The 14,019-nt window shown below is 42.0% G+C and overlaps 1 protein-coding gene across 1 annotated transcript in view; it reads left to right on the forward strand.

The window, feature by feature from the left end:
- The window catches only part of slco5a1 (solute carrier organic anion transporter family member 5A1), a 37,719-nt gene that overhangs the window by 11,660 nt on the left and 12,040 nt on the right, over positions 1–14,019 (forward strand). The window contains exons 3-5 of the mRNA XM_084939236.1: positions 6,938–7,070; positions 7,171–7,391; positions 13,008–13,172. Of these exons, the coding sequence (XP_084795362.1) occupies positions 6,938–7,070; positions 7,171–7,391; positions 13,008–13,172 (519 nt within the window). The remainder of the gene's footprint in view (positions 1–6,937; positions 7,071–7,170; positions 7,392–13,007; positions 13,173–14,019) is intronic.

Consider the following 14,019-nt stretch of genomic DNA (forward strand, 5'->3'; position numbering starts at 1 on the left):
ATAGATAAATGTGTATGCATTCATGGCTGGTTGAAGTGTTGCCTCACTGGCTGGCTGACTACTGTACCTCAGGCTCTCTGCTGCAGCCGAGGAGCAGCTAAAAATAGAGAAAACCCCTTTCGTTCTTTTTTTCCCCCCTCTCGTTTTCTAAATATTTGATTTTGTCAAGTGAGCTTGGGGAACCCCTGCATGTAGCAGCTTTCATGAAAAATTCATTACATTTAGAATTTTTCCTGCACCCTACACAGCAAAGTGCTGTGGTATAACACGTAATAACAGAGAACACAGTTTCAAAGTGACGCAACTTGTGCCGCTTGACTGCAGCATGCACAGAATATTTATGAATGGGCCTGCACTTGCCTTTATTGTGTCTTACACTGGAGGCATCAATAATATACCATATTACCAGCATTTTTCACAGCTGGATTAGGCGAAAACGTTCATAGTTTGTTGTACAGAAACAGAACGTAGAAGAGGATGGAGGAGACAGGCAGGCTTGAGATGCTGATCAAGTTCTTAGTGCTCCTTGTGACTTGTCATGTCTCTGCTTAAGGGGCTTCCACGGGAATGCCTGGAGGTAAAGCGGTACAGAAGTCTAACGGGTGGCCTGAATGTTGATTTCCTTCTGAACTGCTTTGATTGTGCAGTTCAGAAGGGTTCCCGGTAAAGACTTTGGTCTGGGTCTGTACCCGGCTGTGCTGCTGTACTGCTAGATCAGAGTTTTCCCCATTTAATCCATTAAGACCTTCACCGCTTTCGACACCTGAATGTAAATTCAAATGAAAATGCAGTTTAAAAAGGTGTAAATCTCATAAAGAAAATCGAAAAGTCTTGCTTGTTCAGCATGTTTTCATTCACTTTATCTAGAACATTTATAGAGTGCCAGCACTATTCCTACTATTCCTTAAATATAAAGATGGATATGTGTAGTAATAGATCTGATTTGCATCATTAAACTAGTCCAGATTTAATGTTCTGTATAGCTATGCAATTAAATGAGGCTGTGCTTTGTTTGGGTGTCCCACGTAGATTTATGTTGTTACCTCAGATACGGTATCTGCCGGCTGGTCGACAGTGTTTGACTTTAATAAGTAGTCAGTCTGTTTTGGTTGCCGAAACTAGGAGCTGGCAGTACAAGGCATTCCTTTATCATTTCATATTACTAACACAGCGAATGTGCAAGTGTATTAAATGTAATCAGTTAGTAATAGTCGGCTCAGTTGTGCTTATGTTGCTTTCAGCTTTTTTTCCTTTCATGCCTTATTCTCATGCATTTCCACTGCCAGTACTCCATTGCATTTTCTCTATCTGTTCATGCATGTCTCTTGATTTCCATTTAATTCTCCTCCCTGAATGTTCTTATCTGACTGGAAGCAGTTGTACAAGTATGTACAGAGAACTTTTTCCCCATTATTCACTTGGGGCTAAACGCAAAAACATGCACAGTCTTGCAGAGGCAACTCATCCTTCAAGTCTGTGATGACAAATGTGTACTTCATTATAATTCGGACCACATCCATCCTGCAAAAGATCATCAACACATAATAAATGGATTTAGAGATGTATGCCTTTTTGTGTATGTGTGTATCATATAAATAACTCATGCATATTAAAGCAGTCTGCCCCACTGGCCTCACTCTGTTTGTGTATGTGTGCCCTTTGGGTGAAACTGTAAGGTTAGGACTTGTAAGAAGACACTGCTATGTCAGCTAGTTGTCATGACAATGCCGCCATTCCCCTATTTCATTGTGTTTTTTTCTCCTCTTGTCTCTCGGGGTTGGAGAGGTCACATGACTGAACTGATCCCCATAATACAGGGATACATAGAGCAGCGTTTCCCTTCTGTGGCTCTTTTTCTAACAGCAGCCGCCGCATAGATCATCTATCAAAACCCCCCAAAAAACAGCTACTACACTTTCCAAAGAGCTTTAGGAACTCCACAGAGCAGCAAATCAAAATTCTGTGCTGACATATCGCATAAAGTAGATGTTATTAAATAAAGTAGAATAACTCATTCTGAGGCTCAGTTGTTATCCTAGGCTAGAGTGAATAGTTAACGTGTGATGTATAGTGCCACATAAATCAATATGGCAAAGCTCAAGTAACGCTCACGAGACAACGTGATTGCATCTTTTTTAGAGAATCGGCAGCTCCCACGTAACGCGCTGAATACAAACCCAAGGTTGTTCGCTTGCTGCCTGCTGCCTGCTATCCATTCCCGGGCTTGTTTAGAGGCTGACTGAGCGGTGTAGGCTAATGGCCAGGTGGAGCGCTACATAATTCATTGAAACGAAGCTTTGCAGCCAGAGAGCTGGAAAGAGAAGGATTACAGAGCGAGGCTCATACCTCTACAGCCTTTATTGCAGGACGGTCACAGGAGAGAAATAAATTCCCAAAAAACAAATGAGATTTTTACTTTGGCTGCACGTAAACGTCACTGCATAGAGTTTGGTTTTGTATATGTGGCTGTGTGGAGCTGTGCGACCTTTTGACCTCACTGACGATGCAAGTCTTGTCCTTTTTATTTCGTCAATGTGCTTAAATCAAATCATTAATCTGCGCTAATTAGTTTGACCACCAGGGAGCTGCTTCATTAGCCGCAATGTGCTTTCTCATCAGGTCCTGTGGCTCTGCATCCTCTGCTGCTCTGGCTGAGTCTCATTGGTGAGGGGTGAGGAGAACACGAGGTCAGGAGAGGTCGTGGGGGAGGGGGATGGAAGGTCACTAGAAGCCATTGCATTTTTATGGATGAAAGTCCGTTCTTGTCATCTAGCTATTCAAGCAACTTCGGGTGCCTTGGTGACTACCAAAGATGACGCCGTAAAAGCTGAAACGCAGTAAGGCCGAGTGCAGTGAAAATCATCTCACCAATTCTTTCAATTCATTCTTCTTTTTCTCTTTGGCCTTCATTCATTCCTACGAGCTGTGAATGAGTCACTGCTGCTCGTGAATACAAAGGAACCGGCAGTGTGGAGGAGGCAGAGCGGAGACAACAGAGCAAAACTGGTCCCTGAAGGTTAGATGTAAGAGGGATGCTGCTGAGCAAGCTTTATCACTCAGTTACACAGCAGGATCAGTCACCGCAGACTGCATCCAAGCTTCTTCTTTTATTTCTTTTGCGCTCCTTCTGTTTCTTGATGTTCGCTCTTTATTCTCACTCTCTGTCTCACATATTGTGACCATACATCACATTTGGTCAGATACTGAACTGGCAGCAGTAATCTTAGGCGCCTACCTTGCCCCAGCGTTTTAGAATTTGTAACTTTTTTACAGCAACATTGATTTTTGAAGCATTGTTTACTTTTCTGCAGAATCATCTTGTTTTATTTTGCGTTTTTCTTTTTGCATTGATATACATATGCTTAATACCTTCTTATTAAATTCCTTCGCAGCCGTCTCTGCATGCACTACAAGTCTGGACGGACATGGGTGTAAACTCCTGCTTGACTGGTTGGTTTCTTGCTTTACTGCCTTTCTCTTTCTGGATTATTGTTGAGTAAATCTCCTCTCTTCTCCTCTGCCTGACACTGCTGTGTCCATCCATCACAAACACTGGAGCTGAACTGCTAAATTGGTGTCAGTGAAGCTGTTTAAAACCCTAACCTCACTCTTCCGTCACTCTTACCCTTAATGCACCTTGCCTCCCTCCTTTCACACTTGCGGGTGAATGCACATTAGAGTTAATGTTTTTAAGATGCAGGGAGAGCTGACCTTGGATGCCGGTGAAGTCACTGAGTTGTAATTGAAACTGTGTGCTTCTTGTTGAGCTGTTTTTGGTGCTGGGGTGATTGTGTTTCCTGAGATTATGTGGCTCAGATGGATTCTGTTTGTGTATTTTAACATGTATGCGGTGTGACTACATTCTCAGTTTATATCTTTTGAGGCCTAGAAACCATGAAGGCTGAGCCGTTACCTCAGCCTACATGAAAGTCAAACTGAATAACCACGTGGATGATTTAGATTCCGACTTTGTTTAACCTAAGAGTGATAAACCAGTAACTGCAATGCAGCGCTCCTAACGCGGTACCTCTACATGTGTAGAAAGCCACATCAAGTCTTAATATGTTGTCCTTCAGGTGCCGCTGGTGAAGGTCCATTGTGTAATTCAGTGAAATGAGCCTGTGGGCGCCATGCGTTCCTCATTGGCATGCACCCCTGCAGTCCACTGACGTCTGCCACCGCAGCATGTGTTGTGTGTGTGTTTGATGGAGCGCTGCTGCTGTGCCAGCATATTTCTCAATCCGATGCCTGTGCCCCGGTCGCCCTTCAGGCCGGATGCGGCCCTCCAATCCCTTCATCCCAACCTGCTGATCTAAACTATCTTGGCTCTATGCCAAGTGGGCAGGATAGGGCAACGACTAAGGTACAGTTTATGACCCGCCCTTTGTCCTTCAGTCAGGCACAATGGCGTTAACGTGATAGCAGGACAGACACAATCCCCCCCAAAGGGGATAAAATATGGCCGTCCTAACCCGGACCCCCACGTATGACGAGGATTGAGTTTGGAGGGCAATCAAAGGACCATGCTTGGTGCTTAACTTTTGCATGACAACATGCTGGTTGGGTGCACCTGGTGTATTTGTAACTCAAGCCAGAAGGTGTTTAAACTGTGGTGTGTTATATTTGGGACAATGGAAAGGTCTATGAGACACTGGAACTATAACTAGTTATTTAGCTATACCCTTATACCGAGAAAGATTGCTAATGGAAGTTATCTACAGATTACAGTTGTCTGTATTTCCATGGACCAGATATAGTTTATTGACTAATGTAATGGGCAGTGAATAAAAAGAGGATTTGTGGATTTTCTTTTCTTGGATATTTGAAATTTGGAAAATGGGTTAATTAATGCTTTGCAACCCAATCTTTGTCTGCTTCAAGTTTGTCAAGCTTACAGTACTTGATAGTGACATTTAGAGTCTGTCTGATAGGAAGTTTTTAAGACAGATACTGATATTTAGTGAAGAAGAAGATCAGCCTGTAATATGGATCAGCAGATGAATCAGTGCGACTATGAGAGAGGATCGTGACGGGGGCAGATAATTTGAATCTGCAGCAATCTATAAAATGGCGTTTACCTACATATTCACCCTTGTCTTTAAACTCCACTACATTTCCCAGAATTCATGTGTGGTTTTTGTGAGACATTTTTAATTTCACAAAAGCCAAGGCACAATAAGACCTCTTATTGTCCCTGCCAACTGTAATGAACTGTTTATTGTCTCCAGGTGCTAATATCCTGTTGCACTGTGTAAATGCTTTGACTGCGGCAGTGAATCGACTCTCCGGGCGGCAGGATATGAGAAACGGCAAAGTGAAATGAGTTAAAAAGATCAAACGTGATAAAGGGAGAAAAAGGCAGCAGAAGCTTTAGGTGTCTGGAGAGGAAATTCTTCAGTTCATGTAGATTTTATTGGACTAAAACTTAACAGATGTCCAGGCTCACCCACAACTTGGTTATACATTTTAATATATGTGTTATGTGTTGGTTTTTTTTTTTAGATGTTTATAGGTTGTTTGTTTTCATTACATTTTTAAAAAATATATTTTTATATAGAAACTTTGAGCGCAGAGAATTGCTGTCTTACATCTTGTGCTTACTGTTAGTGAATGTCTGCTTTAGGTTGGCAAGAGGAGGCCGTTGAGCAATGTTTTCCTCTCTTCTTTTACTCAGTGCTTTTATTTAAGGGAGCCTTGATTTAATTAAGTTTTGATGAGGATTTGGGCTTTAGAAATACGCTTTTTTTTTTTTTGGCTACTTTACTGGCCAAAATCCACAGAGGAAACGATGTCCAACAACACCCAAAGTGCTTGGATGAAAATATGAAGGTGCTATATGCAAATGTTGGCACGGCAGCTGAAACATTTGGTTAAACAGACTGAGATGAAATGGTGTTTGAGTTTCCATTCTGACAAAGGCGAGCTTACATGGTGGATAATATGTGTGTGTGAGTGTTATGTAATCTGGCTGAGAAGACGCGTTCATTTGGTCTCAGATAGATTTGATATTTTGGGTGCTGGTGTGGACACACGGCACACCTGCTGCCTCTCCTGCTAAACACTCTGTCACAAACAGCAAACACCAGCATGTGTGAACACACAGTTCAGAGACGCAAATCAACAAATCTGAGCATTTCGGTAGGTGTGTGTGTGTGTGTGTGTGTGTGCACGCACGTGTGGGAGACGAGCAACAGAAGCATATGGGTTGTAGCTATTTTGATCTCTAACTGCAAAGTCTACATGTGGGTATGAATTTTGTCATTCACGGCAACATTTTCAACCACACACACACACACACACACACACACACACACACACACACACACACACACACACACACACACACACACACAGTAATTATTAAGTGCTAGCAGCAGTGTTCCAGGTGTAATTATAGAAAGTTTTGCCCCCTCATTCCGACTGGTAAATGTCTGCTGGATGTCCACAGGAGGTTTTTCCACTTGTCCAACTAACTTTAATGAGTTTTCCTCTTCCTGAAACAAAGAGATGGTGCACGATTGGCTGTCTAACTGATGGTCTTAGACCTCGGTGAGTTAATGTTTCAACCACACAAGGTCTGCTGGTGTGTCAGAGCTACAGGTCATCGTGAGACCTTTGTTTTTGTTTTTCTTTTGTTTTTCCTCAGATGCTTTATGAGCTGTGAGAAATTACCTGAGGTGTAGGTGCGCAGTTCCCACTGATCTCAGTGCAGGTGTTTAAGATATAATGAATGTGATGTAATGAACAGCTCCTCCAGGTCTGATGCAGTCAGTTGCTGGGAACAGTCGGTCATTAAGCATTAATGTGGAAATTTGTAGGCTTTGCTGGCTGCAGGCTTCACACTCATCAAAACTTGCAAATACCTGATAATGTTTAATGAAAGCTGCAAAGTGTTTGTTTTGCAGACTTCTGACTGTTCTGTCTGTGCCTCTTCTAGCCATCATGTATGTGATGGGAGCCCTTGGACCCGCAGCTGGCTACCTGCTTGGAGGCGTCCTTATCGGTTTTTATGTTGACCCCAAGACTGTTGTCAACATAGACCAGAATGATCCTCGGTTTGTTGGAAACTGGTAAATATGAAGCTCGTTTCCTCATGCCAGCTGTCCTGTGATATGATCATGTATTTTCTCAGATATCTTTATAAAACTTTCATTTTTCTTTTCCTTTCAGGTGGAGTGGTTTTCTCTTGTGTGCCATAGCTATGCTTCTGGTCATCTTCCCCATGTTTGCCTTCCCTAAAAAGCTGCCGCCACGCCACAAAAAGAAGAGGAAGAAGAAGAAGATTGGCTCACCGGGTGACGTGTCCAGTGATGATGACGTGATGAAGGAAAAGTCCAATAGCAAAAGCCAAAATGTTTCCTCCTCCATGGGCTTTGGAAAGGATATTAAAGGTGAGGAACAGATAACATTATTTTCACTAAGTATTCCTTATAGATGGATCTCTAGGTACCTTACACAAAGGACCCATGAGCTACTGATGTCCAAACAGCCTTTAATTCAATCAGTGACTGGGATTAGTAATTTTATACTGTAGTGCAAGGTTCACTGAACTCTCCTTTAAAGATGTTATCGATTAGTGATGGAAGAGCGTGTCTACATAGATGCCTAATGAAGGAATAAACCTTGGAAGTGTTAGTGGACTTTAGGTTCTATTAACTTTAGTAAATAAACAGTAAACGTGTCTAAAGGTCACACACAGGACAGTATGGCTGCACAGTGAACTTAATTTTAATCCTAGTCACAATTTTGGCTTCCTGCAATGAAATGAGCTCCATTTTAAAATACATGCTCTGCCAATTAAAACACAAAGCAAAAGCAAATTAAGCACTCCTTAAATTAGGACCGACCAGGTGCCTGCATGTGCTGATCGCAGCTGTTCCCTGCACTGTGCTGCTTGAAGCTTCCTACACTAGCCTGGTTGAGCTATGTTAAAAGACAGATTTATAAGAAAATTCAAATTTTTGGCACAGGTACAAACACAAGTTGGCACAAATTTAAAAGGAATGTAGCAAAAGTGAAAGCGGTGCTCCTTTTTTGGTCATTAAAATCAGTGTTGATCATCATGATGATAATCATGATTATCATCGTCGTGCAGTCCATCAGTTGATTTTGCCACCAAAGATTACTCGCACTTAAGGATGAACTGGTTCGACTTCAGTGATCAATGTAATATCAAAGCAATGCATTTTTGTGGTCAAAGGTCAAGGTTGCTGTAGCTTCTTATGTGTTCCATTCTTGTGGTTGTTGATGTTTCATGTGCACCTGGATTATTTTCATTACATCTGACACAAACGTTTTCTTGTACTCAGGATGAACTGGATTGTGGTTTCTGCACCACCCTAAAAAATGAAAAATGTGATTTTTTTTTTTTTTTTTTTAAAAGACCCGCCCAATGAATTCCTTCTTCACAACAAATCACATATCGGTCTAGACTCTAGACAGACATGATTGCAAACTGCAACTGGACTGGTTTTTGGAGGCTTCCAGCTACAAAGTGGTGATTCTAGTTTATGTCATCTCTGAGCCAGATGCCCCAGGAATCTCCCGGCTTTCCCTGGTAGAGCCTCTAGCTGAGTCCTGCTCTAGTGTTTCCCAGTTACCGCTTGTGCAATTTTTGCTCTCAGTCAGACAGCTCTCTCGCTCTCTCTTTCGCTCTCTCTTTTAAATGAGCTCTCAAGAGAGTTCAGTCACATTTCCACACACAGGACTAGACAGACTGAGCTGCAGAGGAGTGCACGTTCGCATATGTGAAAATCACAGCTGTAAATTTGAACACGCATTTAAGGTTTCTGCACGCTTATAAATGAATCCCCGTGTGTACGTCGGAGCATTCGGAACAGGATTTCGTCTCAGAGAGACGCACGTGTGCTGGAATGATGATGAATGCGTTATAGCTTCATCAGCCCACAGCTAGCTCTCCGGCTGTTTTATTTGTCTCAGCACAATGTTTTGGGCTGTTGTGCAAACTGTGGCCAATTTCGCAGACTCGGGAGGTTCAGTGTTTGGATCTGGAATGTATTTCAGTACTGTGCATGTCCTTCAATTGAGGTGTGCTTGTTTGTCCATAGCCCGAATTCAGCACTTTCTGCGAAAGATATGCTGCAGTGAAGTAGCTATCTTTTTTCTTTTTTTGTTGTTGTGCCCTTCACATCATAAGCAAACCCTGAAAAATGCTAACACTGATTTTTTTTACACATCATAATGACAAACTTTTGATTATGGAAAATTCCAGGCCTTGGTCTGCTGCTGCGTGAATGCAGTTCCCCATGGAAATGTTGTCATTATGGATAAACAACTGCTGACACATACTGTGTATTACAGCCATGTTTCAATATGTGATTTATTACCTTGGCATGCTGTGAAATACACACACAGGTATTTCAGCTGCCATTTATTCCTCTCACAGGATAAAACGGATTCCAAGACTCAGTTCTTAGCTCCAAACGTCAGCATCCGTCTGAAGAATAGAGTCATTTCATGTCAAAATATGCGTTTTGCATTTATACCCTCTCAAATCAGTTTTAAGTACTGTAGCGCGCAATGACTTAAAGCTAAAATGATATAGGGGTCGGTGCATTGTATTACTAACTGCGGTAAATTGTCGTTCTATATCTTTAACCAACACGAAATGTGACACGCGACTATTAACGACGCTTAACGTGTCGGTGTGTTTCAACCTTGTTGGTTGGCTTGATCAAATAGATGACACAATTTGACGGTGTCGTCAAATAAATTCTAATAGAAAAGCAAATGTGGCAACTCTTGTGAGCCAGTGGTCTGTCTGATTGAGGGAGCAGCTGCTGTAGATGCCAGCAGGACTTCACCATCTGTCCCCCTGCAGACAGCGTTACAGCACGCCTCCCAGGAATGAAATAATTAGCGTCACTTTCCTTTTCCTACCATTTGATCTGGGATAATGCTGACAGATGCTGCTAATATTTCCCCGCCTGCAACAAGATCAGTTGCATTAGTACTGAGACTCCTATTCTCATATCTAGGCACCGTGTCATCTAGTCACACTGGCCGGCTTCCTAATAACCTCCTTTAATAAAAGGCGATAATAATCAACATCACTTTCTTTCTGCCCTTTCTTTTGTTCCTGCTTTGCTTTGTGGTATTTGCTTTTGAAGCGTGTGAGTCAGAAGAAGCCCTCGTGAGAGCCGCATGGCTGTAAAACCTTTGTGTTTAAAATCCCTGGACACACACACACACACACACACACACACACACACACACACACACACACACACACACACACACACACACACACTAGCAGGGAGAGACTGGAGATGCCAGTTGCGCAGAGGGTAGGCGAGCCACCTCCAGCTAAAAGGTTTTCTAAGTCTCGCTTTTGTGCCCAGATGTGACTGATCAGACCACACACACACTCATACTGAGAGAAAAAGACTGTAGAGATGGAAGAAAGACTGAGCAGCAAGAGCAAGATTTTCATGATTAAAATATAAGGCTGTCATTATAATGTAATGACATATAATTTTTCCATTTGAATAAAGAAGCTTTACTGACATATTTGTGACCTGACTTCTTAAAGTTGGTTGGACGTTTTCTGACTCTTTGAGTTTCCTCTGAATAGTTAAAAAAAAAAAGTAAAGGCCATATCATTTCATTTCCCAAATTTATTTTTCTTTCTATTCACTTTTGTCTCTTGTTATAAGTGTTATAATCAAAGGAAACCCTACAGACTCTTAAAGGATGATTTGCTCCAGCTCAAGGTGACTTTGGAGCTGTAGATTCTGCAGCACGTTCTGGGCGTTCTACGGCACATCAAACATCCAAACTACATGGATAGTAGTTATAGAGAAGCAGTAGCTTGAATCTGAGGTCCCTGTGGATTGCAGAGATCCTCATTCTGTCAAACTGTTCCTGAAATTGTATACCTTAGCTGTGCAGAGATGGAGAAGTCCATATGTGCCAGTGACCTTGTACCTCTTACAAGCACATTCAAGGAAAGCTTGTCTTACACAAGGTTTAGACACATAAAATATACAGAACACCGAAATAATGTCCTGAATATGTCGTGAAAACAGGGAAACCAGGGAGCCATCCCTGGCAGAGACTGTATATTTCCATCTCCTCTGATCTGATATCTTTTTATAAGATATAAGCAGGGATTAAAATCTGAAACCCAATTTTAGGGTTCAAATCTGGAACAGAATTACTTAAAAAATCTTGCTTTTGTGAGGTTGTGGTCAGCTGACCGTTGCTGCTCTTTGTGTGTTTAGTCAGCTAAATTCAATAAGATACATATCGATGTTTCACAACTTATATCACTGATTTTTCCAACCCCTTAATACCATGAAAGTATTATAAAAGGTAGCAAGTGAATCTAATCAACATAATTTGAAATACAAATTAATGACTGCTACCTGTGATGTAAGCTAATATTGACCACGAACACCACGTCTGCTCCGTAGCAGTCCAACATGAAGTCCTGACTGTAAACTTCACCACAACACTGTAAACTAACCAGTTTAGCCTGCATTAAACTGCTTAGTAGTGGCCTACAGTATTTTTATGCAAAGTTTGAATGAGACAAAATGAGTGTACCTCAATTCTACATTCAACTTTCATTTTAAATGATCTCCAACTTAACCCACCCTAAACAAAAAAATGTTGTTGTTGATAATATTCGCTTCTCTTCTGTAGCTCTGACCGCAACTTTACATTTGCACCATGAACGGTTTACAGGAGTGAGAAGAAAACAGAATGTGTTCCGGGCATAGCAGTGAGTGGGAGGTCTTTATTTTCTCATTAATGAAAAGGATTTCTCTGTCATCATAAATTCTGAACTCATTTGACAGTGTTATGCTGGCAGTATGGTAACCCGCCTATCAGATTTAATAGATCATTAATTAAAGGTGCTGGATTGTCGTTCCAGATCATTCCCGCACACATTAATGTCTGTATATAAGATATATGCAGAGATGCATTTTTGACATAACTGCATAATTGCATTGGGATAAAAAAAACATTTTTTAAAAACATTTCCTGGGACTATTAAAGGCTAGTAGCAGGGAGTTGATTAGTGATTCAAATGGAAGTCTCACATTTGTTTTGTCTTGACAGCAACCATCTGCCCTGCTTGTTTATGTATGAGTACCTGAATCCTTACTTGCTCCAAACATTTTTTTTTTATTGTCACCAGATATTTATCTTTGAATCAATAAAAACACTTCGGTCCACTTTTCTTTGCTGCTATTTCTCAGCCAGTATGACCAATGTACTGGACAAGGAAGCTCAGTTCTGCCCGGTAACAGTAATGCACTTTTGCAGTTAGACCACATGACTACTGAGTGACAGAATTAAGGGGGGGCTGTTTTCATCATGGGGACCAAATCATATGGACACTGCCCTCAAGCAGACATGTATGCCCTTGTCATGATAAACCAAGGATGACAGTATTCAGGCTGTAAATGCAGAGATTGGTTGGTTGGTTTTGTGCATGCAGCACAGAGGCACATGATCCGCATGTTTGCACTGTATGGCAAACATGCCGGTGGCTTCGTGAAACCCCTGAAGCTCAAAACGATATCTAGGCACAACTAAATAATGAAGGGAGATAATTAAGAGGGCAGCATGAATGGTTAAATTGTGCTCATTTATAAAAAGAAAGCGTTTTCCACAGAAATCACGGAACATCTGCATGTTTGTTTACTGTCTTTTTCTTCTGCAGTCGTGCGTGAAACAAGAATAATTACCCGGACTAATGAGACGAGGCTGAGTGCATCTTTGTATTTAACAATATTTGAGTGAGTTTCATAGACGTTTAAGTGTTGTTTACTCTGACATTACCTAAGGCTGATACTACTTAGGGCTCGTTTTGGCTTTTCTCAATTACAACTCTTCTTGCAACGATTCTTCCGATTGTTCCAGCGAATGTAGAGTGTGTGTGGGAGAGAGTGGGAGCCAAATTAAGAAATTGATTGCGCGTTAATTACAGCGCGACGGTAACGAGCTGCTCCGTCTTGTCTTGTGTCGTTCCTCAGACCTTCCCAAGGCAGCACTGAGGATCCTCAGCAACATGACCTTCCTGTTCGTCAGCCTGTCCTACACAGCAGAGTGTGCCATTGTCACCGCCTTCATCACCTTCATTCCCAAGTTTATTGAGTCACAGTTTGGTATCCCTGCCTCCAATGCTAGCATATACACAGGTGAGTGTGACTTTCTTTACTCGTAGGTGTGAATATGTTGCTACTAGCTGCCAGTGAAAGAGCTGTGGCAGATGGTTCACTTTATTAATGGTACTTATGTCGGTTTTGTTTTCTACAATCAGAAAATAGCCATCGATTAAGTCTGTACTGACTTAAGCTCACATTTGTTCTCACCTCTCCACGTGCGCACATCGCTATGACTCTTTGAGTCCTGCTGGATTTCATTCAGTGATAATCTTCCATTACATCTCATGACTGTAACACACAAGTCTCTGCAGGCGACATTCATCATAGCTTGGTCTCTCTGATATGCACAATCACACATACACACACCGGACCCTCCACCCTGCCTACGATTTGTGCACCACATACGTAGGGTTCACAAAGAACCGGTCTAATCCTTCAGTCGCGTCTGAGCCAGCGGTATTGATGCACAACTAATCTGGTATCAGGATTACTACGCTAAGGACTGATTAAAAACTTAATTATGTCTTTGAAGTCATGAAGGTGTGGGTATTTGTGTGTGTGTCTGTGTGTGTGTCCAAGAATACTGCTGGCTAACATATGGTCATTTTTAGACTCTCACATATACACACAATACCGTCGCCTCTTCTCGTCTGCCTGTTGCCAGGATACAAGGGGTAAGGGCAAACGGGTGGTGCAGTTGCCATGACTACTCAAATGATGCCAAGCTGCCAGGATGTGATGATGGTTAGAGGCGAGGAGGAGAGGTGCCTCCTGTTGATGGGAGCATAGTGCTTCCTCAAATAGTCAGCTGGACTGACCGAATACATTTCAGATATGATGCAAAGGAAGTGTTGGTTATAACTTAGTAGGTGTAGGTTTG

This window comes from Perissodus microlepis, chromosome 9 (assembly GCF_051167445.1).
Source record: "Perissodus microlepis isolate ML-2025 ecotype Zambia chromosome 9, ASM5116744v1, whole genome shotgun sequence".
NCBI classification, from domain to species: Eukaryota; Metazoa; Chordata; class Actinopteri; order Cichliformes; family Cichlidae; genus Perissodus; species Perissodus microlepis.